The sequence below is a fragment of the Caretta caretta genome, chromosome 11, assembly GCF_965140235.1.
Source record: "Caretta caretta isolate rCarCar2 chromosome 11, rCarCar1.hap1, whole genome shotgun sequence".
Classification (NCBI taxonomy): domain Eukaryota; kingdom Metazoa; phylum Chordata; order Testudines; family Cheloniidae; genus Caretta; species Caretta caretta.
In genome coordinates, this window is record NC_134216.1 from 31,957,854 (window position 1) to 31,984,661 (window position 26,808).

General features: G+C 44.6%; 1 protein-coding gene across 2 annotated transcripts in view; it reads right to left on the reverse strand.

Annotated features, from left to right (window-relative positions):
- Positions 1–26,808, reverse strand: part of CCDC148 (coiled-coil domain containing 148) — a 174,266-nt gene that overhangs the window by 121,499 nt on the left and 25,959 nt on the right. For both annotated transcript variants that reach the window (XM_075117866.1, XM_075117867.1), the window contains exon 2: positions 2,305–2,370. In XM_075117866.1, coding sequence (XP_074973967.1) covers positions 2,305–2,359 — 55 coding nt within the window. In that variant the 5' untranslated portion in view covers positions 2,360–2,370. The remainder of the gene's footprint in view (positions 1–2,304; positions 2,371–26,808) is intronic.

A 26,808-nucleotide genomic window follows, 5' to 3' on the forward strand; every position in this document is an offset into this window, starting at 1 on the left:
CACTGTCACCCCTAGGTCCTTTTCTGCAGAACTGCTACCGAGCCATTTGGTCCCTAGTCTGTAGCGGTGCATGGGATTCTTCCATCCTAAGTGCAGGACCCTGCACTTGTCCTTGTTGAACCTCATCACATTTCTTTTGTCCCAATCCTCTAATTTGTCTAGGTCCCTCTGTATCCTATCCCTACCCTCCAGCGTATCTACTTCTCCTCCCAGTTTAGTGTCATCTGCAAACTTGCTGAGGGTGCAATCCACACCATCCTCCAGATCATTTATGAAGATATTGAACAAAACTGGCCGCAGGACCGACCCTTGGGACACTCCACTTGATACCGGCTGCCAACTAGACATGGAGCCATTGATCACTAACCATTGAGCCCGACAATCTAGCCAGCTTTTTATCCACCTTATAGTCCATTCATCCAGCCCATACTTCTTTAACTTGCTGGCAAGAATACTGTGGGACACTGTGTCAAAAGCTTTGCTAAGAACAACAGACTTCAAGGACAACATAATCAGTTCCTACTGCATGCAACATAGGTTATAACATCTTACTTCTGGATTCCTACGGTCACTGTTTAAAACATCTGGACAAGCAGGTAGATACAAGACAGATTGACTGGGATTTTCAAATGGGAGTGCCAATGGGAGTGCAAGTTTAAGGGAATTAGGCAACTTTCTTAGGCTCCTTTGAAAAATGTCAGCCATTGCCTGGTGTCTTGTGGTACCGCAAATCAGTTTTAGACACTGATGGCAAAAACACATCCCTGGAACAACTCAACTTCAATGAAATAATACCCTCTCTTCAGTCTCTCATCTCTCTCACACCTACACAATCTAAGTAAGGGAGAGGGTATCTGGGATGAGGACAGTGTGAGTGGGCAAGTAAAAAGAGAGAATAGCAGAGGAGGCAACAATGAATGTGGAGAATCAGATGAATAAGAACAGAAAGTGAGTCAACGGAGAAACTTAACAGGCAGAAAAGCGAGAGGATAAAGAAAGGGGACAGGGGAAAATGAGAGACTACACTCATTTTTTGGAATTTTAACAGACACCCATTTCACACAGAAAGATACATTAAAAGAGATCACTAAGTAAACATATAAAGGTCCATATGCTTCTGTTAACCATGAAATAATTACTTAGCAGTATCTACATTAAAACACCTGAAAAATATTTGTTCCATTACCAATGTTTGGTAAAAGAAGTAATACTGTATGTCCTCCCCAGGTAATAAGTCTCCATCATCCTGGAAATTTTCTTTCTAAATATATTTTTTCATGTGGTCGAGACAGGGACCAGAATGACAGTGGAGGAGAATGAAGTAATCATTTCCTAGTTCTTCACAACTTACTCCCTTTTTATATCTCTACCCGCATTTCCTTTCTACACGAGTCTACACATTCTCGCTGCTCACCCTAAGAAGGTTGTGTTATTCATGTCCTTCTTCTACACTTTTCTTTGTGCCTTCTGTCATGTAGCTTATGCCTGGAACTCTCTTCTGAACCTAGTTTCACCTTCTTCTTTTAATCACGCTTCAAAAAAATCACTCCTTCAAGGAGGCTCGTAAAGTCAATGCGATCTGCCTACACAAGATTTGAATGCAGGAGGGATTGGAAAGAAAAGGCCTATCCCACTAGGTTACCTTATTTAGCAAAACTTGCTCTTATGTTTTGGTGTCAACATACCTTCTGATTGATTATTGAAAATAAAATGACATGGGATGATACTTCCAATATTGAGTATGTGTTGTAAACATCCGCAAAGCTACCTCATTATCCTCCTTATCGCTCTCCTTTGCTGTGACGCCTACAGAAAACCTGACAATGGTTAGGCCAGTAGTATGCGGAGACCATTGCCTACTATACTATACTGACAAATATTTTCCTATTGTTTTCTAGTACTCCCCTATCAGTATCCCTCTGTTGTCCCTTATACTTAGCTTTTGGGGGGCAGAGACCTTCTTTTTGTTCTGTTTGTATCTTAGTACCTATCTTCCAGGTGCTAAGGTAATACAAATAATGTTATGAACAACATTTACCTAGTAACAAACCAGACGTTATGACATTTACATATTACAGCGGGCAAAGGAGCACAATAAATAAAATGTGAAAGAAAAAAAACAGTGGCTTCCAAAATGATGCCAGATGATACCTTCTATCATGAAGGAGGGTTTTTTTAATACCAAAGATCAGAATGTTATAGTGGCATTCATATGTATGTAATTGTACACAGTAGCTTATAAATATTGTTCTATTGTAGACTGTGATAGAACAGTTAAACTAATAAAAATTAAAATATATATACCTATGTCACTAGTCCTGTGAGTTGTAATGAACGTTCGAAGGTCCCTTCCACTCATGTTTCTTACATCTGTTGAGAAATAAAAGTTTTGATATTCTAAAAACCAATTTAGCTAAGAAATTGTAATGCTCTTATTTTGTTTGTACACTGGGACAGGAAAGCTAGTGTCATATTGTTGAAACTACCTTCTAACCAGAAAATAAATTATAAGGGTTCATCTTTTGTTTTAAGACAGACTTCATGAATCGCTTTGTGAAACACTAGCAAAATCCCTTTTATATTATATTGATGACATTAGAAGAAACAGAAAAAGTAGCCACTCTGTGGTAGATCTATGTTACTCAGAAAAATACAGTCAAACATGAAGTCATCCACTCATTATACACGTACTAATAGCTGAAAGCCAGTGCTGTTGCATGGGTGCAGCCATAGGCACCGACTCCATGAGTGCTCCAGGGCTGGAGCACCCATGGGGAAAAATCGGTGGGTGCTGAGTACCCACCGGCAGCCAGCTCCCCTACACTCCCTGTCCTGCCTGCCACAATCAGCTGTTCTGCGGCGTGCAAGAGGTGCTGGGGGGGAGGGAAGGAGCAAGGGCCGGGCATGCTCAGGGGAGGGGGCAGGAAGAGGCAGGGTGGGGGTGGAGTGGGGGGTGAGTGGGAAGGGGTGGAGTGGGGGCCTGGCCTAAGGCAGAGCTGGGGGTTGAGCACCCGCCAGCAGATTATAAAGTCAGCGCCGCTGGGTGCAGCATTTGGGCCATGTAATCTGCCATCTGTTCAGCCTTCCTCATGCAACCAATGAAACTGTTGCATGCAAGTTAGCTGTAGAGTAGGAGTAGTAATAGGTCAGAGATAACTCAACCAATCATGGCATAGATACATGATTTGCTGTTGCTTGGATATATTTTGTAAAATCAAAATGCCTGATAAGTTAAGAACTTGATGTTAATGGACTGTGAATCCCAGCGATGATTGAATTTGCTGATATTCTGAACAAAAAAAAGCTCTCAACCATGCTCGTAGCTGTTTCCATTGCTTCACACTGAGAGACATTCTAGGCTTCAGAGTGTCACAAAGATAAGATTCCAGGATTGTCACCTATTATGTAGATAATGCTTTTCAAAGCTTATTAGCATTATTAAAATTATCTCAAGAATAGAATAGGAGTAGAAGGCTTTGTAGGAAACTTATATGCAGTGCTGTTGTGCCAGGATATTAAGGAGACTAGGGGATGAGGTAGTATCTTTTATTGGACCAACTTTGTTAGTGAGAGAGACAAGCTTTCAAGCTTACACGGGGCTCTTCTTCAGATCTCAGAAACTAACTCAGAGTGTCCCTACTAAACACAAGGTGGAACAGATTGTTTAGCATAGTAGTTAACACACTTCAAGGAAACATTCAAGGTGAAGAGGCCCATTAACACCCCTCCAGTCATAGGGAGGAAAGGAAGGATGGGAACCTGGGAGGCAGTGACCATGAGATGGTCGAGTTCAGGATCCTGACACAGGGAAGAAAGGAGAGCAGCAGAATACGGACCCTGGACTTCAGAAAAGCAGACTGACTCCCTCAGGGAACTGATGGGCAAGATCCCCTGGGAGAATAACACGAGGGGGAAAGGAGTCCAGGAGAGCTGGCTGAATTTTAAAGAATCCTTATTGAGGTTACAGGGACAAACCATCCCGATGTGCAGAAAGAATAGTAAATATGGCAGGCGACCAGATTGGCTTAACAGTGAAATCCTTGCTGATCTTGAACACAAAAAAGAAGCTTACAAGAAGTGGAAGATTGGACAAATGACCAGGGAAGAGTATAAAAATATTGCTCAGGCATGCAGGAGTGAAATCAGAAAGGCCAAATCACACATGGCGTTGCAGCTAGCAAGAGATGTTAAGAGTAACAAGAAGGGTTTCTTCAGGTATGTTAGCAACAAGAAGAAAGTCAAGTAAAGTGTAGGCCTCTCACTGAATGAGGGAGGCAACCTAGTGACAGAGGATGTGGAAAAAGCTAATGTACTCGATGCTTTTTTTGCCTCTGTCTTCACGAACAAGGTCAGCTCCCAGACTACTGCACTGGGCAGCATAGCATGGGGAGGAGGTGACCAGCCCTCTGTGGAGAAAAGTGGTTAGGGACTATTTAGAAAAGCTGGACGAGCACAAGTCCATGGGGCCGGATGCGCTGAATCCGAGATTGCTAAAGGAGTTGGCGGATATGATTGCAGAGCCATTGGCCATTATCTTTGAAAACTCATGGCGATCCGGGGAAGCCCCGGATGACTGGAAAAAGGCTAATGTATTGCCCATCTTTAAAAAAGGGAAGGAGGAGGATCCTGGGAACTACAGGCCAGTCAGCCTCACCTCAGGCCCTGGAAAAATCATGGAGCAGGTCCTCAAGGAATCAATTCTGAAGCACTTAGAGGAGAGGAAAGTGATCAGGAACAGTCAGCATGAATTCACCAAGAGCAAGTCATGCCTGACTAATCTAATGGCCTTCTATGACGAGATAACTGGCTCTGTGGATGCGGGGAAAGCAGTGGACGTGTTGTTCCTTGACTTTTGACACGGTCTCCCACAGTATTCTTGCCAGTAAGTTAAAGAAGTATGGGCTGGATGAATGGACTATAAGGTGGATAGAAAGTTGGCTAGATCGTCAGGCTCAACAGGTAGTGATCAATGGCTCCATGTCTAGTTGGCAGCCGGTATCAAGTGGAGTGTCCCAAGGGTCGGTCCTGCGGCCAGTTTTGTTCAATATCTTCATAAATGATCTGGAGGATGGTGTGGATTGCACCCTCAGCAAGTTTGCAGATGACACTAAACTGGGAGGAGAGGTAGATACGCTGGAGGGTAAGGATACAGAGGGACCTAGACAAATTAGAGGATTGGGACAAAAGAAATGTGATGAGGTTCAACAAGGACAAGTGCAGAGTCCTGCACTTAGGATGGAAGAATCCCATGCACCGCTACAGACTAGGGACCAAATGGCTCGGTAGCAGTTCTGCAGAAAAGGACCTAGGGGTTACAGTGGATGAGTAGCTGGATATGAGTCAACAGTGTGCCTTTGTTGCCAAGAAGGCCAATGGCATTTTGGGATGGCCAATGGGATTTTGGGATGTATAAGTAGGGGCATTGCCAGCAGATCGAGGGACGTGATCGTTCCCCTCTATTCGACATTGGTGAGGCCACATCTGGAGTACTGTGTCCAGTTTGGGGCCCCACACTACAAGAAGGATGTGGAAAAATTGGAAAATGTTCAGCGGAGGGCAACAAAAATTATTAGGGGACTGGAACACATGACTTATGAGGAGAGGCTGAGGGAACTGGGATTGTTTAGTCTGCGGAAGAGAAGAATGAGGGGGGATTTGAAAGCTGGTTTCAACTACCTGAAAGGGGGTTCCAAAGAGGATGGATCTAGACTGTTCTCAGTGGTAGTTGATGACAGAACAAGGAGTAATGGTCTCAAGTTGCAGTGGGGGAGGTTTAGGTTGGATATTAGGAAAAACTTTTTCACTAGGAGGGTGGTGAAACACTGGAATGGGTTACCTAGGGAGGTGGTGGAATCTCCTTCCTTAGACATTTTTAAAGTCAGTTGGGGATTGGTCCTGCTTTGAGCAAGGGGTTGGACTAGATGACCTCCTGAGGTCCCTTCTAACCCTGATATTCTATGATTCTAAGGGGGAGGAGAGAGTGGGGAAAGCAGCTGAGGCGAGGTGGTTAGTGGGTTACAGATTGTTGTAATGAGTCACAGATCCAGTGTCTCTATTCAGTCCATGATTTTTAGTATCTAGCAAAGTTATGAATTTAACCTCCCAGGCTCATCTTTTGAAAACATGCTGCAGGTATCCTTAAAGGACGAGTACTGTGAGATCAGATATAGAGTGATCACTTTGTGAAAAGTGTTCACACACAGATGAAGTGGGGTTTTTGTCTTTTATCATTTTCCTGTGTGAGTTCACTTGAGAGTATATTGATTGCATGGTTTCACCCACAGTTGCTATTGGGGTATTTCGTGCACTGGATGAGGTACACCAAATGTTGTGATAGGCATGTGTAGGACCCAGAGATCTTGAAATGTGTGTTGTGGGAACCACTGATCATTGTAGCAGTGAAGATATGTCTGCAGGTTTTGCATCTGTTCTGGCAGGGTCTGATACCACTTTGTATGAGTGTATCCTAGTCTGATAGAGGAGGTTGGAAGGTTGTTTGAAGGGGGTTCAGAAAAGATTTTACAGGATGGAGTCCCCATTGATTACGGGTTGTTGTAGTTTGATGATGCCCTGTATGGGTTCCAGTGCGGATTGGTAGATGACAACTAGGGATGTGTGGTCAGAGGGGATTTTATTTCTGTGTTGAAGCAAGTTCTCTCGGGGTATTTGGGTGGCTGGTTCTACTTCTTTGGTGGAGAGTCCTTGTTTGGTGAATGGGGTTTTGAGTCTGTTAAGGTGTGTATTCTAGACATTTTCCTCACAGCATATTCTGTGGTATCCGAGTGCCTGGCTGGAGATAACATATTTCTTGATGTGTTTGGGGTGGTTACAGGATTTCTAAAGGTAGGTGTGGTGATACACGAGTTTCTTGTATATAGTTGTCTGTAGGGTTTGTGACAGGGCAAGGCCAGATGGCTATAGAAAAGTAGTGGAAGAGAGATATATTAGTCCCAGGCTAAACAAATCCCTGGTACCAGGATAAGTAAATGGCAGCTGCTCTAGGTCAATTAAGACACCTGGGACCAATTAAGATCTTTCCAGAAGGCAGGGAAGATAGCTAGGTTGATTGGGATACCTGAAGCCAATTAGGGGCTGGCTGAAACTAGTTAAAAGCCTCCCAGTTAGTCAGTTGGGCACGCGTGTCAGGAGCTGTGGGAGGAAGCCATGCTGTTGGAGGAACTAAGCAGTACAAACCATATCAGGCACAAGGAAGGAGGCCCTGAGGTAACGGTGAAGGAGATATTGAGTGGGGGCTGCTGTGGGGAAGTGGCCCAGGGAATTGTACACATCCTGTTTCCAAAAAGTCAGCTACCATAGCTGCTACTATTAGGGTCCCTGGGCTGGAGCCCAGAGTAGAGGGCGGGCCAGGGATCCCCCCTCCCCTCCCCGATTAATCACTGAGACTGGGAGACAACAGAGACTGTGCAAGGGTGGCTTCTCCTCACCTCCCTTGCTGGCTTATGATGAAAATGGCTCAGTAGGCTATGACCCTTGCCTCTAGAGAGAGAAGGGCTATGTGGAGGGTCACAGTGAGCCTCTGAGGCTAGCAAAATCCGCCAGGAAGCGCAGGACCCACTGAGACAAGGACAGAACTTTGTCACAACTGGTGTTAAGAATGAGATCATCGTTCACAGTGTGGTGGAAGAAAGAGGTTTAAAAAAAAAGTGCACTGGGGTTTTGGGTTTTTTGTTTGTTTTCTACCACACTGGAGGAGGTGGTAAGAGCTCTGGTACAAGCCACAGCAGCCCAGCAGGAGGCCACCCGGGTTCAGACAATGGCACAACAGGAGTCTATGCGGCTACAGCAGAAAACCAATCAATTATTAATGGGCCAGGCGACCCAAGATCGTGCCTTCTTATGAAAAGTAGTGGATCAGCTGAAGATCCTCACCACCCAGGCCTGGGGGTCTGATGGGACGCGAATCCTGAGGGCCACTGGTTGTCTGCCAAAGATGATGTTGGGAGATGACGTAGAGGCCTATCTCCTCTCATTCGAAAGGACTGTTCAGCATGAGGCATGGCCCCAGGAGCAGTGGGCCAACATTCTTCCCCCTTTTTTGTGCGGAAAGGCCCAGAAGGCCTACTTTGACTTGCCTGCCATGGATGCCATTGATTATACCCGGCTGAAGGCAGAGATCCTAGCACGATCGGGGTGACGGCAGAGCCCAGAGGTTCCATAAATGGAAATACCAGGAGAACAAACCCCCGAGGTCCCAGCTATTCGACCTCATACACCTTGGACGAAAGTGGTTACAGCCCAAGGCATGCAGCCCGGAGATTTTGGAGACCATTACATGTGGGGACTGCCACCAGTTCTCCATAAATGGGTAGGCCAGAACGATCCATCCACCTACGACAAGATGATCACGCTGGTAGAAAGACTGATGACAGCCAGGGAATTGACCCGACTACCCAAGGAAGGCCCCTTTTGAAGCAAGCACCCAACCCCAACCCTGAAAGGTTGGACAGTCAAACTCCCGGGGAGTCCAAGGTGGAAGAAGGGGGGGGCAAAAGCCAGCGAGGACCCCAGAAGGAAGGGATTGGCCTGTGTGGGGGGAACCCTGGGAGAGTGATTAGAAGCAATTATAGATGTTATGCATATGGGGAGTGGGGACACATAGCAGCACAGTGTCCCAGCACCGAGGAGCCTATGCAATGAAACTTGGGGGAGTGGGAGGTCCTGTGCTCCCTTATCCACCTCGTGGGGGCCGCTTTAGCCCCGCATAATTATACCAGGCCCGTGAGGATAAACGGAGCAGAGACTACAGCACTGGTGGACTCTGGGAGTGCTATCACCCTTATATCAGGTAAGCTGGTAAAAAGTAGTCAGCTGCTGCAAGCCAAACGTGTAGCAATGACGTGTGCATGGGGCTGTGAGCCATTACCCCACCATCCCGGTGAAGACAGAGCTTCAAGGGAACCCCATTGAGGTGACCGTGGGCGTAGTTCCTCAACTCCCATATCCCGTAGTTATTGGAAGTGACTATCCAGGGTTTGATAATTTACTCCCCCCGGAGCGGCTGGAAGGAGGTGGGAATCCTGAGGACAGTGACTCATCACCGGGGGAATGTCAACCGCCGATGTTCTCTGAGATCTCTCAGGATCTGTTCTGAGCCCCCCGAAAGACCTGGAAGACAAAAAAAGAGAAGGCCACGAAGGCCTTGGGATCCCAGATCCTGACCCAGGGTCAGAAGACTGCCCTAGTAGGCATATGGACTCGAGCAGCCAACAGAGAAACTTCCACCCCAGAAGGTGAGCCGAAGGCTGTCCCCAGCCGTGACGGCAGTGAGCCGTTGGAAGAAGCAGAAGCCGGCTCCTGGGAGCTCGGGCAGGTTAGTCCCGGGAGAGAGACGACTTTTGGGTGGGACCAGATGGAGGACCCGAGATATAACGCCAGGAAAGAGGTGGCAGAGATCAATGGGATCCTGGGGATGGGAAGGTCAGGGGACCTGGACCTTACTTTATAGTGAAGAAAGATCTCCTGAACCACATGGTACAAATGCAGGAGCAAGAGATACGAAAACTTCTGGTGCCACGAAAACATCAAAAAGCCATATTGAGTCTCGCCCACAGCCTCCTGTTTGGAGGACACCTAGAGGTAGAGAAAACCCAGGCACGGATCCTGCGGAGGTTCTTCTGGCCGAGAGTACACGAAGATGTCAGATGATACTGTACCTATGTGTAAGTTACATAGCCCTCGCCTGCACTTGCGGGCTCCTTTGATACCTCTTCCAATAATAGAGGTTCCTTTTGAACGGATAGCCATGGATCTGGTAGGGCTCGTACAGAAGACAGCTCGGGGCCACCAACATGTGCTTGTTGTACAGGACTATGCAACCTGGTACCCGGAAGCTGTTCCCCTACGCAACACGGCTTCCAAGACTAAAGCTAAGGAGCTAGTACAGATCTTTGCCTGGGTTGGGCTACCCAAGGAGATAATTGACTGATCAAGGGACACCTTTTGTGTCCAAGATGATGAAAGATCTCTGTCCGTTGCTCCTGTGTATGCCACCTGCAAACTGATGGCCTTGTGGAAAGGTTCAATAGGACCCTCAAGGCCATGATCAGGAAAGTGGTGAGCTGGAATGGGAAAAATTGGGATACTCTATTGCCTTACCTCACGCTCACCATCCCCAAGGTTCCGCAAGCCTTCACGTGTTTCTCTCCATTCAAACTCCTATACAGGCGCCACACCCAGGGTATATTCAATATAGCCAGAGAAGCCTGGGAAAAGGAGCCAAATCCCAGAAAGAACATAGTCGAGCATGTACTGCAGATGAGAGATCGGATAGCCCAAGTTATGCCCATTGTACGGGAACACTTGGAGAGAGCACAGGAGACCCAATGAACCCATTATAACCACCAAGCAAAGCTTCGACGATTCCAACCAGGGGATTGGGTGATGGTACTGGTGCCCACAGCAGAAAGTAAACTGTTGACCCAGTGGCAGGGACCCTACGAAGTGATCGAAGCCATGGGAGAGGTGAACTATAAGATGCGACAGCCAGGCTGCTGGAAACCGGAGCAAATTTACCACATCAATCTTCTAAAACCTTGGCACAGTTGAGAGGCATGCTTAGTCACCCAGGAGACCTTTCCCCAGGAGGATAACTTACATGAGCAAGTAAGGATATCACCTGACTTGACGCCGATCCAAAAGATCCAGGCAGCCGACATGATTAATAGCAACCAAGATGTGTTCTTTACAAAACCAGGGCGGACGACTGACACCTATCACCATATCCATAAGATCTCTGGAGCCAAGGTAACATTGAGACCCTACCGAATCCCGGCAGCCAAAAGAGAAGAAATCAAGGCTGAAGTAAAGAAAATGTTAGAATTAGGGGTTATTGAAGAATCTTACAGTCAGTGGTCCCATCCAATCGTTCTAGTGCCTAAACCTGACAGTACTATAAGATTCTGTAATGACTTTCGCTGACTGAATGAAGTATCCCAATTCGATCCATACCCCATACCATGCATCGACAAACTGGTTGACTGACTGGGTACTGCCCGATTCTTGACTACGCTGAATCTGACAAAAGGGTATTGGCAGATTCGCCTGACCAAAGCAGCTCAAAAAAAGACAGCGTTCTCCACCCCGGACGGGCTATTCCAGTACACCGTCCTGCCTTTTGGGCTACATGGGGCCCCGGCCACATTCCAGTGCCTCATGGATAAGTTGCTGTGCCCCCATACTAGTTATGCAGCCGCATACCTAGATGATGTCATCATCCATACGCCAGACTGGGGAACCCACTTGGAGAAAGTTGAGGCAGTACTGTGCACCTTAAGATGGGCTGGCCTCACCGCTAATCCCGCTAAATGCGCCATAGGGCTAGCAGAGGCTAGGTGCCTGGGATATATTGTAGGCAGGGGCATAGGGAAGCCCCAAACGAATAAGCTAGAGACAATTCAAAACTGGCCCTGGCCGACTTGAAAGAAGCAGGTCTGCATGTTCCTAGGCGTGATAGGCTACTACCGACGTTTTATTCCCCACTTCGCCACTAGGGCAAGTCCCCTAACAGACCTGGTGAAGGCCCAAAGCCCAGACATGGTGAAGTAGACTGACGCAGCAGAGGGGGTGTTCACAGACCTTCAGACTGTCCTCTATAATGACCCTGTACTCATAGCCCCGGACTTTAACAAGGAATTTATTTTACAAACAGACGCTTCCAAGGTGGGGTTGGGGGTGGTTCTGTTGCACATGGTGTGAGAAGAGAAACACCCAATCCTCTACCTAAGCAGAAAGCTTCTCCCAAGAGAACAGAAATATGCAGTAGTCGAGAGAGAATGCCTTGCTGTCAAATGGGCCATGGAGACACCCCTTCAGCCAGCGATTTACTCTTGTGACGGACCATGCACCCCTCCAGTGGATGCAGCGGAATAAGGAAAAGAATGCAAGGGTCACCAGATGGTTCTTATCCCTCCAACTAATCCAGTTCCGCATATGGCACAGGGCTGCATGCCACCACAACAACGCAGATGGTCTATCATGAGCACACTGCCTGGAGTCCCAACTCTTTGGTGTTGAGCGGGGGGGTGGAGGGGAGAATGTGACAAGGCAAGGCCAGATGGTTATAGAAAAGTAGTGGGAGACAGATATATTAGCCCCAGGCTAAACAAATCCCTGGTACCAGGATAAGTAAATGGCAGCTGCTCTAGGTCAAGTAAGACACCTGGGGCCAATTAAGATCTTTCCAGAAGGCAGGGAAGATAGCTAGGTTGATTGGGATACCTGAAGCCAATTAGGGGCTGGCTGAAACTAGTTAAAAGCCTCCCAGTTAGTCAGTTGGGCACACGTGTCAGGAGCTGTGGGAGGAAGCCATGCTGTTGGAGGAACTAAGCAGTACAAACCATATCAGGCGCAAGGAAGGAGGCCCTGAGGTAACGGTGAAGGAGATATTGAGAGGGGACTGCTGTGGGGAAGTGGCCCAGGGAATTTCACATGTCCTATTTCCAAAAAGTCAGCTACCATAGCTGCTACTATTAGGGTCCCTGGGCTGGAGCCCAGAGTAGAGGGCGGGCCAGGGATCCCCCCTCCCCTCCCCGATTAATCACTGAGACTGGGAGACAGAGACTGTGCAAGGGTGGCTTCTCCTCACCTCCCTTGCTGGCTTATGATGAAAATGGCTCAGTAGGCTATGACCCTTGCCTCTAGAGAGAGAAGGACTATGTGGAGGGTCACAGCGAGCCTCTGAGGCTAGCAAAATCCACCAGGAAGAGCAGGACCCACTGAGACAAGGACAGAGCTTTGTCACAGGTTCCATTAGGAAACTTGACATTTAACATATAATACAAACTAGAATAAACTATTTGTAATTCACTTTGACCTCAGTTAAGAATTTATGGACACTATGATAGATCCTGCACATGATGTTCTGTAGCAGAATAAATGAGGGAACCAAGATGCCTATTTCAGTACATTCTTAAAGTATGTACTGAAATATATCTGATGGTTATAGCTATTATGTTCCTTAATGACAATACTCTGCACAGCAAAACCATCAAAGGCCATTGGGAAGTCACATCTTTGTTCGAGAAGATTAAAATTCTGCAAATAAGTTCCATTTTCACTGCAAAAAAAACAGTCAATACTATTCAAATTTGAATCACGACTGTAGCATAGCACACAGACTACTAACCATATGACTGAGAGTTAGTTTTATACCCATTTTGCACAGGTATGACGACACAAGTTAAAAGACAGTGTAGATTCAGGCCGAACAGGTTTTGTACATTTGATGTTACATAGTCACATCAAACAGAAAACAGCTAAGGCCTGTTGATCAAGTATCACCTTCCTCAGTACTCCTTGATTTATGTTCTTCAGTCTTCTTTGCTGTTATCATGAAATAGACCCTTGAACTGAACAAAAAGAATGGAAGTACTCAAAGTCAGAAAAATATTTGTTTATATTTCTAAAAGCGTCAATAGGTTTCTATCACATGTCTGTTCCAGAAGTAATACATCCATTTCACAGGGTTGTTTTGAAGACAAATACATTATGTTAGTCAGTCAAACTACAGTGATGGGTGTCATAAGAGCGTAAACAGACAAATTAAAAATACAATGTAAATGAAATTACTCATCCCACCTTGACAGCTAAATATAAAATAAACTCTCATTCCAAACTAGATCCCAGCTCCCCCACAGAAGTCTGAGCAAAAAGATGAGCTCTGCATTTTGCCCAAAAGCATAGCAAATCTAGGCTCTGAAGGACCAAGAACGAAAGGGAAAGGGAAGGGAAGACCTTAATGGAGAATACTAGATCAGCAGCTCTATTTTGTCTAGTGAGGGAACTCCAGCTTGAATATTTCTGTTGATTGAAACTGGCAGGGATAGACAGTCTCTCAAATAGCCCTAGATCATCTGAGATCTAGTTTTGTAGGTTAACACCTACACACTGAATTTTATACAGAAGCCTATTTGCTGCCGGTGCTCATCTGAGAACACTGATTTAGTGTACTCCTGACCTAAAATGTGCTTAAGCAGCCATGGCATTCTGTACAAGCTTCAGTTTGAGTGGCCTTAAGGTGTACTCTTATGTAGAAACCACTACAGAAATCTAATCTTGAGTTGACAAAAACATAGATAATTGTGGCATAATCTGCATCAATGACAAAAGGTCCCTTTTTACCAGATGCAGTGGGTCTGTGGGTTGTTGGCCACAGATGCTGTCTGGGCATTCAGGCAGAGCCCAGTCTAAGTTGTCCACCTATGCTACAAATGGCAGTCTCTCAATCAAAGGTGCCAATTTTATTTCACAAACTCTTCTAATTGCTTCCCTCAACTTACGAACATTATCTTGGTTTTAAGATGCAGCAATCTAGCAGTCATCCATTCCCATGCCCACTGAGTAAACTCTCTACCTCTCCATTATGCAGCAGCTTTGTTCAACCTTCTAGACACACTAAGGCTTCATCTACACACCATTTTTGTACTAGTAAAAAAAAAAAAAAATCACACTCCTAACCAAACTATTTAAAGATTATAGTTATACCAGTACAATCCTCAGTGTGGACAGAATTATTCCAGTATAAAGATATAATACACTGATACAGCTTATTTGCCTTCCTGTACAGTAATAAATTATACTCGAAAAAGCACTTTTATACAAATGTAGTTAAAGCAGAACATCTTAGATGTCCAGACGAGCCCTATGGTGGTTATAAAGGGATGCTGGTATTGCAGCAGGATATCCAAATTAGAATTCCAGGGCAGGATGCAAAGTCCATACGAACCAGCTACTCCCAGCCTATCACCAAATTTCTCTGCTCGAACCTTTCCCACACCATAGAGACAAACTCATCACAGATCCCTCTCCAGGAATAACAAATCAATCCTATGGGTATCTCACTGCCATGTTGCCCGCTCATCAGCCATGTATTTTCTTCCTCCCATAATTTAACACAGAACACTAAATCCCATCTGAAAAATGAGATCTCTGACAAGCATCTAGGCTCCTGGCAAAACAAAACAATCTTAAAGGAGAGAGATTATTCAAAAGGTTGACAAGGTAGTGCAGTGCTTAACTAACAAAAGGGTCTAGGCTAAGACATGATAGCTGGCTGATTGTAGTCTGAGCAGGACAGACTAAACACCATTATTAGTCCCTCAGGACTCTTCTCTACAAGTCACCTGCCCAACCACTTATATCTATCCCTCCATTAACCCAGAAGAAATCCATTCTTCTCCCAAACTACCTATCCCCTAAACAACTCCTTCTCCATCACCCACTCAACCCAATCCCCACATCCAGTACACAAGTTTCATTCAATTTGCCATACTGGATCAGACAATTGCTGGTCATACATATTCTCTCTCCCTCTATTCCTCTCCTGACATTTCCACTACTATTCCTTTCTCCTACATGAAATTTAGACAAAAGTACATAAGACTGTTCCAAACATTTATCAGTGCTGATGATGGGTGAGAAGTTAAAGGTGACCTGCAAAGGGACAAAAATTGGATTTGTCTGTGTCTTTTTATTTTTGACGCATAAAGAAGCCCTGCATTTTTCAAAATCCACATACATTTTCTGCCTGTTTTTAAATTTTTAGTAATATCAAGAATGCCTAGTCTTATCTTCCATGTTTTCTTGGAGGAGTTATTGGATGTTTTAAGTAAGATGTCTTTAATAGCATATATATTGTTGAGGAAGGTCTTTCTGAATAAAAATAATTTTGCTTCTTGGACCTTCACCTCGTATTTTTGATACTATATCTTACCGCATTTTCAATCACCAAGAGTCTTCTCTCTCCTCCCACCTGCCTACTCCCCCAGAAAGCAGTACAGACAAGACAAGACAAGACATGAATTTCTAAGACAAACAACAAGCAGAAGGAAAAAGAATAGTCTAAAAAGACAAAATCTAAGGTTGCCAACTTTCATAATTTTATTACAAATCTTACAATATTTATTTTTCCTAAAAGCCCCAGTTCCTTAAGTAGTGTGGTTACATGGGAATTAAGCTTTCATTAAGTTTACAGCCATCACTGTAGTATAGGAAAGCATGAAAACATAATCCTATTGGCCTATAAAACAGAAGGCAAAAATACTGACAATATTTTTTTGATAATTTTTATTTTTAAACCCAACTCATTTTTTAGTGATATTGAAAATCTTTTTTGAAAATCTTTTAGAACTTCATAAAGAAGCAGAACAGAGAACAAACCCATTTTTCCTTTGCTTAGTCCTCCAAAAGAAAAAGGGAAGTTATTAACCAGGGATCACAATTAAGAACAAAAGACAGGTGTGACATGAACTTGGAGAATAATCCTATCTGTCAGAATTTAAAAGAAGGATTTGCACTTGTACCAAATATGGGGTAGTGTTTAGCTTATACATGTATCATATTCAATTATATTCTCCCCTGTGCAGGTACCTATAATTCCTATCGATCATGCAGGCTTCAAGAGAATAAACCCCTCAAATGTGTTACTATGTGCTTTGCTCTGATTGGCCAGTCTATAACAGACTTTCTACTAATTTCTCAGTCAGAAATATCTTTGGTTATCACAGTTACTAGCATTATGGGAATGAAAAACAATATTCAGCTGAAGTGACGTATTAGCATAGTAATGGTATTCTACGTAACACATATGCACTAGGAAGAACAGACCGAATTCTCTATTTGAAAGACAAGATGCTTCCCAGGTAGGGTTACGAGGTGTCCAGTTTTTGACTGGAACGCCTGGTTGAAAAGGGACCCTGTCGGTTCCAGTCAGCACTGCTAACCAGGCAGTTAAAAGTCCAGTTGGCATTGGGCTGGCAGGCTCCCTCCGCGGCACCCCAGAAGCTGCCAGCATGTCCCTCTGGCTCTTAGGTATACGGATGGCCACAGGGGCTCCGTGCGCTCCACTCCCCACCCCTCCCGCCCAAGTGCTGGCTCCACAGTTCGCATTGGCCAGTGTGGGGGCTTGTAGGAACGGAGTGGATGGGGGCAGGGCAGGAGTGGGGGTTGAACCCCCGGAGGAAGCTGGCACCAGTATCTGTTCTGATCACCGATCGGCAAGCACACTATCACAGAGCCTCCTGGATTTGCAAGGGAGAATGAATTGATCATGCCCTTTGCAAGCCAAGCTGCTTCAAACTTCCTGTAACATGCAGGGCAGGCAGTAAAGTTTTCCCACACTGCACCCAGTTCTAGGGCTAAAGCAGCCACATTTTGGGGGGAGGGTTGCTAGGGACTCTGGGATATGGCTTCTTTGATGTGGGTCTGCACACTGCAGTGTGGAAGCCAGAGCCTCAGGTTTGAGCACAGGTTAGATAAATCTTAACATCAGGTTAAAATACAATGAAGATGCTCAAGCCCAGGGTTCCCTAACTTGGGTCAGCTGTCTCAAGTCCAACTAACCCTGGGCTTACGTTGCAGTGTAGATGTACCCTTATAGTTTCCTACTCATGCTCCCCACTCCTGCACCTGAGGACACTCCCTTTGACTTCAGTGTGGGAGAATCTGGCATGAGGGAGCTGTTCATTAGCATGCACAGAAGGCAAAACCACAGGCTAAAAATTGTAGCTTGAAACATCTCACCATGGTTTCTTAAGGTGCTCTGATGCCATAGCATTCTCCCAGAGCTCTGTACTGCTCCCCCAGCCAAAGAGAAATTAGCGCTGCTCTTCTAAGAAAAAATCTGTGTAAGCTTGAAACCTTGCCTCTCTCATCAACGGAAGTTGGTCCAATAAAGATATTACCTCACCCACCTTGTCTCTAAATCCTGAGACCAAGTGCAGCCACAACAACACTGCATATAAAAGTATGTATTGGTCAGTTACATTACAGTGCAACTATTTTGTATTAGTATGGGCATTCTGCTATCTGAAAGTACTTTGATAGCATAGGGTTTTTTAATCACTAGAATTAAAGAAATCCCCACTGTGCTGAACAGTCTGCACAATTGAGTCAGTAGAGGAACAGTGATTCAGCAATTTCAGAAAGCAAAAAATCTACTTTCCTTTTCATTTCCATTTCCATTCTGACAAACATAACTCAAGGAAATTATAAGTGGCAGAAATATTGCTTACTTTATCTTGTACCTCTGTCTTAGTTCACAGACACTGAAGTAATTTCTTATTGTTTTTTATTCTGAAGGATAGCCACTGAATTTTCTATTTCAACATGTCTCATTGACAAGGTGGGTGTCAGAGGGCTAGCTTGCCTTTACTATATTCAGCAGTAATGCAAGGAACCTACAGGCCTGTATCCTGTAAGACGTTGGCTTGAGCAGTTTGCATAAGACTTGAGGCCTATTAACTTTGGCACAGATAAATGACCTAGTGGTCACCCCTAAGTTCTGGGGAACTGGAAATAGAGTCTGAGGGTGAATTTTATCCATAATGACATCAGCCAACCACAGGAACATGAGCTCACATCTGCAGATATCTGACCACAAGAGTGCGATAGCAACAAGTTGACATACATAAGAAGTTGAGATCATTAATATACCAACATATAGGTCAGAGAATGACACCCCAACATTAGTAGGGTGAAGAAATACAAGTAAGGAAGAGGAGGAGGGAAACCCCTACTGGATATGCATTAGATATAGAGGCATCAGCATAACATATTATAAAAGTTATCAAATTGTGTGTGAAGACAGAGAGATATAGCTCCTTGGGACATGCCAGGATGATGACCATTGATGATGATGATGAGGAAGGTGATGGTGATGAAGATGATAATGGCTAATATTTCAGGTTGTTCTGCAAGGACTGGTGTGAGTATATGGATGGTCAGATGTACAATTTATATTATCTCTATCTACCTTACTGAGTGTTTGTGACTTTGCTAAATGTATTAATGAATGATTGTAAATATAGAACAGTTCATATAGTGTGAGTGTTGCAACTGTACACATAGGGGTTCCCAACTATATAGTAATTTTAATAATAGTGGGCCTGATCTTGGGACAAGAACCTGTTAACCCTCAAAGTGATAACTGGGACTTCTTAAGTAATCAATTCAATTAAAACATAATTTATAGATTAGGCTACAGTGAAGTAATATATTTTATTGGATCAACTTCTGTTGGTGAAAGAGACAAGCTCTCTTCTTCAGTTCTGGGAAAGGTACTCAGATTTCCATCCTTGTATCTATCTGTGACGAAGATAAAGACACTGCTATGGGTACCCGCATGGCCCCACAGTATGCCAATATTTTTATGGCTGACTTAGAACAATGCTTCCTTAGCTCTTGTCCCCGAACGCCTCTACTCTACTTGCACTACATTGATGACATCATCATCTGGACCCATGGGAAAGAAGCCCTTGAGGAATTCCACCATGATTTCAACAATTTCCATCCCACCATCAAACTCAGCTTGGACCTATCCAGACAAGCGGTCCATTTCCTGGACACTACTGTGCTAATAAGCGATGATCACATAACCACCACCCAATACCAGAAACCTACTGACTGCTGTACTTACCCACATGCCTCCAGCTTCCATCTAGGACATACCACACAATCCATTGTCTACAGCCAAGCTCTAAGATACAACTGCATTTGCTCCAATCCCTCAGACAGAGACAAACACCTACAAGATCTCTATCAAGCATTCTTACAACTACAATACCCTGCTGAAGTGAAAAAACAAATTGATAGAGCCAAAAGAGTACCCAGAAGTCACCTACTACAGGACAGGCCCACCAAAGAGAATAACAGAACGCCACTAGCCGTCACCTTCAGCCCCCAACTAAAACCTCTCCAGTGCATCAAAGATCTGCAACCTATCCTGAAAGACGATCCCTTACTCTCAGATCTTAGGAGACAGACCAGTCCTCGCTTACAGACAGCCCCCCAACCTGAAGCAAATACTCTCTAGCAACCACACACCAAAAACACTAACCCAGGAACCTCGCCTTGCAACAAAGCCTGATGCCAACTCTGTCCACATATCTATTCAAGTGACACCATCATAGGACCTAATTACATCAGCCACGCCATCAGGGGCTCGTTCATCTGCACATCTACCAATGTGATATATATGCCATCATGTGCCAGCAAGGCCCCTCTGCCATGTACATTGGCCAAACCGGACAGTCTCTACGCAAAAGACTAAATGGACACATCTGACATCAGGAAACATAACATTCAAAAACCAGTCGGAGAACACTTCAACCTCTCTGGCCACTCAGTAACAGATTTAAAGGTGGCAATTTTGAAACAGAAAAACTTCAAAAACAGACTCCAGTGAGAAACTGCTGAACTTGAATTGATTTGCAAACTAGATACCATTAACTCAGGCTTGAATAGAGACTGGGAGTGGCTGGGTCATTACACTAATTGAATCTATTTCCCCAAGTTAAGCATCCTCACACCTCTTGTCAACTGTCTGAAATGGGTCATCTTGATTATCACTACAAAAGTTTTTTTTTCTCCTGCTGATAATAGCTCATCTTAATTAGCCTCTTAGAGTTGGTCTGGCAACTTCCACCTTTTCATATTTTCTGTATGTATATATATCTTCTTACTATATGTTCCATTCTATGCAAATCTGATGAAGTGTGCTGTAGCCCACGAAAGTTTATGCTCAAATAAATGTGTTAGTCTCTTAGGTGCCACAAGTTCTTTTTAAAGATAAAGGAGTTAATACATTGCAACTTGCAAGAGATCATTCAAAGTAAAGTGGGCAGTTAACACCTCTACAGTTGTAGGACAAAGGAGGATTAGTGGGATACAGATTGTTGTAATCTATAAATCCAGTGTCTCTATTAAATTCATGATGTTTGGTGTCTAGCAGAGTTATGAATTTAAGTTTCCAGGCTCATCTTTTGAAGTAAACTTGCATAACACTTAACAGCTTGTCTCTCTAATATCCTGGGACCAATATGGTTACAACAACCACGGCAAACAATATATCTTGAAAGCAGTTTTCAGCAACATTCCACCCTTTCTTCTTTAAGAGGTATATATTTGCATTTGTATTATGCTGTGTAGGAATAGGTATTTTGTAATCTTATAAAAAGTAATTTCCATTCAATTATGCACTCTTACATAATACTTTAAAACTTGCCAATATTTGTTGGTTGCAGAACCAGTCTTCAATTAAAGTGGGATGGTTTACAGTTTGACGTAAGGCTTCATGCAGTTTTTAAATCACAAAATGTCACTTATGAAAACCAAAAATATTTACCATCAATAGTAGTTTTAGAGATAACAATTCTAATGATTAACTGTGGGTCAAATCCTGCCTACTCAAGAACTACCCAGGCAAAACTCCCATTAATTTTAGTGGGTACTTTGTGTGAATAAGGCCATGTCTACACTACAGAGTTATGTCAACCTCAGTTAAATTGATGATCATAGACCACTGTAATTACATCGTTTGTGCACATTCACCCAATGTTCCTCATCAGCGGAGCATGTCCACAGCTAGTACTCTCACACTGACAGAGAGCAGCGCACTGTAGGTAGCTATCCCACTGTGCAGAATCACCACCTTCTGCTGCTAGGAGTTCTGGGAATGGATTGCAGTGCATCATGAGGCTGGGCTCGCCACCCCATGAGGCAGTTTTCTCCATCCCATCTTTCCATGGGCTTCAGACTATCACAGAATCATAGACTTTAAGGTCAGAAGGGACCATTATGATCATTTAGTCTGACCTTCTGCACAATGCAAGCCACAGAATCTCACCCACCCACTCCTGTAACAAACCTCTAACCTATGTCTGAGCTATTGAAATCCTCAAATTATGGTTTAAAGACTTCAAGGTGCAGAGAATCCTCCAGCTAGTGACCTGTGCCCCACGCTGCAGAGGAAGGCGAAAACCCCCCAGGGCCTCTGCCAATCTGCCCTGGAGGAAAATTCCTTCCCAACCCCAAATATGATGGGCAAGACTCACGAGCCAGACACCCAGGAAAGAATTCTCTGTAGTAACTCAGATCCCACCCCATCTTACATCCCATCACGGGCCATTGGGCATATCTACTGCTAATAGTTGAAGATCAATTAATTGCAAAAATTAGGCTATCCCATCATATCATCCTCCATAAACTTATCAAGCTTAGTCTTGAAGCCAGATATGTCTTTTGCCCCCACTGCTTCCCTTGGAAGGCTGTTCCAGAACTTCACTCCTCTGATGGTTGGAAACCTTCATCTAATTTCAAGCCTAAGCTTCCTGATGGCCAATTTATATCCCTTTGTTCTTGTGTCCACATTGGTACTGAGCTTAAAATAATTCTTCTCCCTCCGTGGTATATATCCCTCTGATATATTTATAGAGAGCAATCATATCTCCCCATAGCCTTCTTTTGGTTAGGCTAAACAAGCCAAGCTCTTTGAGTCTCCTTTCATAAGACAGGTTTTCCATTTCTCGAATCATCCTAGTAGCCCTTCTCTGTATCTGTTCCAGTTTGAATTCATCTTTTTTTAAACCTGGGAGACCAGAACTGCACACAGTATTCCAGATGAGGTCTCACCAGTGCCTTGTATAACAGTACTAACACCTCCTTATCTCTACTGGAAATACCTCGCCTGATGCATCCCAAGACTGCATTAGCTTTTTCATGGCCGTATCATAGTCATCCTGTGATCAACCAATACTACAAGGTCCTTCTCCTCTGTTACTTCCAAGTGATGCGTCCCCAGTTTATAACAAAAATTCTTGTCATTAATCCCTAAAAGCATGACCTTGCACTTTTCACTATTAATTTCATCCTATTACTATTACTCCAGTTTACAAGGTCATCCAGATCTTCCTGTATGATATCCCGGTCCTCCTCTGTACTGCCAGTACCTCCCAGCTTCATGTCATCTGCAAACTTTACTAGCACATTCCTGCTTTTTGTGCCAAAGTCAGTAAGAAAAAGATTAAATAAGATTGGTCCCAAAACTGATCCCTGACGATCTTTCTGTAATGCACTCCACTAGTAACCTCCTTCCAGCCTGACAGTTCACCTTTCAGTTTGACCCGTTGTAGTCTCCCCTTTAACCAGTTCCTTATCCACCTTTCAATTTTCATATTGATCCCCATCTTTTCTAATTTAGCTAATAATTCCCCATGTGGAGCTATCAAATTCCTTCCTGAAATCAAGGTAAATTAGATCCACTGCATTTCCTTTGTCTAAAAAAATCTGTTACCTTCTCAAAGAAGGAGATCAGGTTGGTTTGACACGAACTACATTTTGTAAAATCATATTGTATTTTGTCCCAATTACCATTGACCTCAATGTCCTTAACTACCTTCTCCTTCAAATTTTTTTCCAAGACCGTGCATACTACAGCTGTCAAACTAACAGGCCTGTAGTTACCCAGATCACTTCCCCTCCTCCCCCGTTTCTTAAAACTAGGAACTATGTTAGCAATTCTCCAGTCATATGGTACAATCCCTGAATTTACAGATTCATTAAAATTTTTTGCTAATGGGGTTGCAATTTCATGTGCCAGTTCCTTTAATATTCTTGGATGAAGATTATCTGGGTCCCCCCATTTAGTCCCATTAAGCGGTTTCACTCCATTTTTCAACTGCCCCTGTAAACTTTGCCCCCACCATCTCTGCCTGAAAGCATGGATCCCACACTGCTCTCCAGTCTTGTGATAAGTGTTATCAAACGCAATATGGCCGATCCTGCAGTATTTCATGAGCTGTGAATCTGAACAGGCATCTGTGGTGCCAGCCCTGATGTGTGCCATGGAAAGAAACACTTCAAGATTGATGTTGGCATGTATGGAGCAGCTACCCATGGTGGATCACTAGTGGGCGTGGGAAACAAGTACTGAGTGGTGGGAATGGCTTGTGATGCAGATATGGGATGAGGAACAGTGGCTGCAGAACTTTTGGATGCTCAAAGCCACCTTCCTGGAACAGTGTGTGGAGCTTGCTCCTGCCCTGCAGCCCAAGAACTCCAAAATGAGAGCTGCCCTCATGGTGGAAAAAGCATGTGGCAATTGCTACATGGCAGCTGGTAACTCCAGACTGCTACCAGCAAGTCACAAATCAGTTTGAAGTTGGGAAGTCCACCATGAGGGCTGCATTAATGCAAGTGTGCAGGGCCATTAATTGCCTCCTGCTGTGAAAGACTGACTCTGAGCAACGTCCAAGAAAAATAGTGGATGGCTTTTCTGCATTGGATTCCCTTAATGCAGCAGGGCAATAGGTGGAAGGCACATCCCAACTTTGGCCCCGGACTACCTTACAATGGAGTAAATTGACAGAAAGGACTACCTCTTTAAGGTTTTGCAGGTGCTGGTGGATCAGTGGGGTTGTTTCACTGTCATCAATGCAGCGTGGTAAGGGAAAGTACATGGTGCACAGATCTTCAAGAACATGGGCCTGTATAGAAAGCTGCATGCAGGGATTCTTTCCATACCAGAAGATGCCAATAGGGTATGTTGAAATGCCCATAGTGATCCAGGGAGACCCTGCCTACCCCTTGCTCCAGTGGCTCATGAAGCCTTACACCAGAAACCTGTGTCTTTCTGTAATGCATTCAGCCAGACATTGTTTACTTGCTGCCTTGAATGACTCTTGTAATGATTGCTGCCTGAGTATAAATTGTAGTCTGCAAAAGTGCCAGTTGCCATTGTGTATGAATTTCTGCTGCAACCACTGTATGTAGGACACAAATAAAAGAATCATTGTATTTGTAAGACTAAACTTTTATTAAACAATATATAGATTTACATTTCTTACAAAGGGACATGACACTGAGTGGCACTCTCTCAAAGCTGAGAGCACCTCATTTGTGTAAGTTCAGCTGTCACTATGGAATATATTTTTAGGGGTGGAGAGCAAGGGATACTGCAAAGTGCCAGTAATATAAAAACGAACATGTGTGAGGGAGGAGTTTGGGGAAGTCATGGAATGCACTTCTATATGGGCTGCAGGGGGAATCATAGAATATCAGGGTTTAAGGGACCCCAGAAGGTCATCTAGTCCAACCCCCTGCTCGAAGCAGGACCAATTCCCAGTTAAATCATCCCAGCCAGGGCTTTGTCAAGCCTGACCTTAAAAACCTCTAAGGAAGGAGATTCTACCACCTCCCTAGGTAACGCATTCCAGTGTTTCACCACCCTCTTAGTGAAAAAGTTTTTCCTAATATCCAATCTAAACCTCCCCCACTGCAACTTGAGACCATTACTCCTCGTTCTGTCATCTGCTACCATTGAGAACAGTCTAGAGCCATCCTCTTTGGAACCCCCTTTCAGGTAGTTGAAAGCAGCTATCAAATCCCCCCTCATTCTTCTCTTCTGCAGGCTAAACAATCCCAGCTCCCTCAGCCTCTCCTCATAACTCATGTGTTCCAGACCCCTAATCATTTTTGTTGCCCTTCGCTGGACTCTCTCCAATTTATCCACATCCTTCTTGAAGTGTGGGGCCCAAAACTGGACACAGTACTCCAGATGAGGCCTCACCAATGTCGAATAGAGGGGAACAATCACGTCCCTCGATCTGCTCGCTATGCCCCTACTTATACATCCCAAAATGCCATTGGCCTTCTTGGCAACAAGGGCACACTGCTGACTCATATCCAGCTTCTCGTCCACTGTCACCCCTAGGTCCTTTTCCGCAGAACTGCTGCCTAGCCATTCGGTCCCTAGTCTGTAGCTGTGCATTGGGTTCTTCCGTCCTAAGTGCAGGACCCTGCACTTATCCTTATTGAACCTCATCAGATTTCTTTTGGCCCAATCCTCCAATTTGTCTAGGTCCTTCTGTATCCTATCCCTCCCCTCCAGCGTATCTACCACTCCTCCCAGTTTAGTATCATCTGCAAATTTGCTGAGAGTGCAATCCACACCATCCTCCAGATCATTTATGAAGATATTGAACAAAACCGGCCCCAGGACCGACCCTTGGGGCACTCCACTTGATACCGGCTGCCAACTAGACATGGAGCCATTGATCACTACCCGTTGAGCCCGACAATCTAGCCAGCTTTCTACCCACCTTATAGTGCATTCTTCCAGCCCATACTTCCTTAACTTGCTGACAAGAATACTGTGGGAGACCGTGTCAAAAGCTTTGCTAAAGTCAAGAAACAATACATCCACTGCTTTCCCTTCATCCACAGAACCAGTAATCTCATCATAAAAGGCGATTAGATTAGTCAGGCATGACCTTCCCTTGGTGAATCCATGCTGGCTGTTCCTGATCACTTTCCTCTCATGCAAGTGCTTCAGGATTGATTCTTTGAGGACCTGCTCCATGATTTTTCCAGGGACTGAGGTGAGGCTGACTGGCCTGTAGTTCCCAGGATCCTCCTTCTTCCCTTTTTTAAAGATTGGCACTACATTAGCCTTTTTCCAGTCATCTGGGACTTCCCCCATTCGCCACGAGTTTTCAAAGATAATGGCCAATGGTTCTGCAATCACAGCCGCCAATTCCTTCAGCACTCTCGGATGCAACTCGTCCGGCCCCATGGACTTGTGCACGTCCAGCTTTTCTAAATAGTCCCTAACCACCTCTATCTCCACAGAGGGCTGGCCATCTCTTCCCCATTTTGTGATGCCCAGCGCAGCAGTCTGGGAGCTGACCTTGTTAGTGAAAACAGAGGCAAAAAAAGCATTGAGTACATTAGCTTTTTCCACATCCTCTGTCACTAGGTTGCCTCCCTCATTCAGTAAGGGGCCCACACTTTCCTTGGCTTTCTTCTTGTTGCCAACATACCTGAAGAAACCCTTCTTGTTACTCTTAACATCTCTGGCTAGCTGCAGCTCCAGGTGCGATTTGGCCCTCCTGATAGCATTCCTACATGCCCGAGCAATATTTTTATACTCTTCCCTGGTCATATGTCCAACCTTCCACTTCTTGTAAGCTTCTTTTTTATGTTTAAGATCCGCTAGGATTTCACCATTAAGCCAAG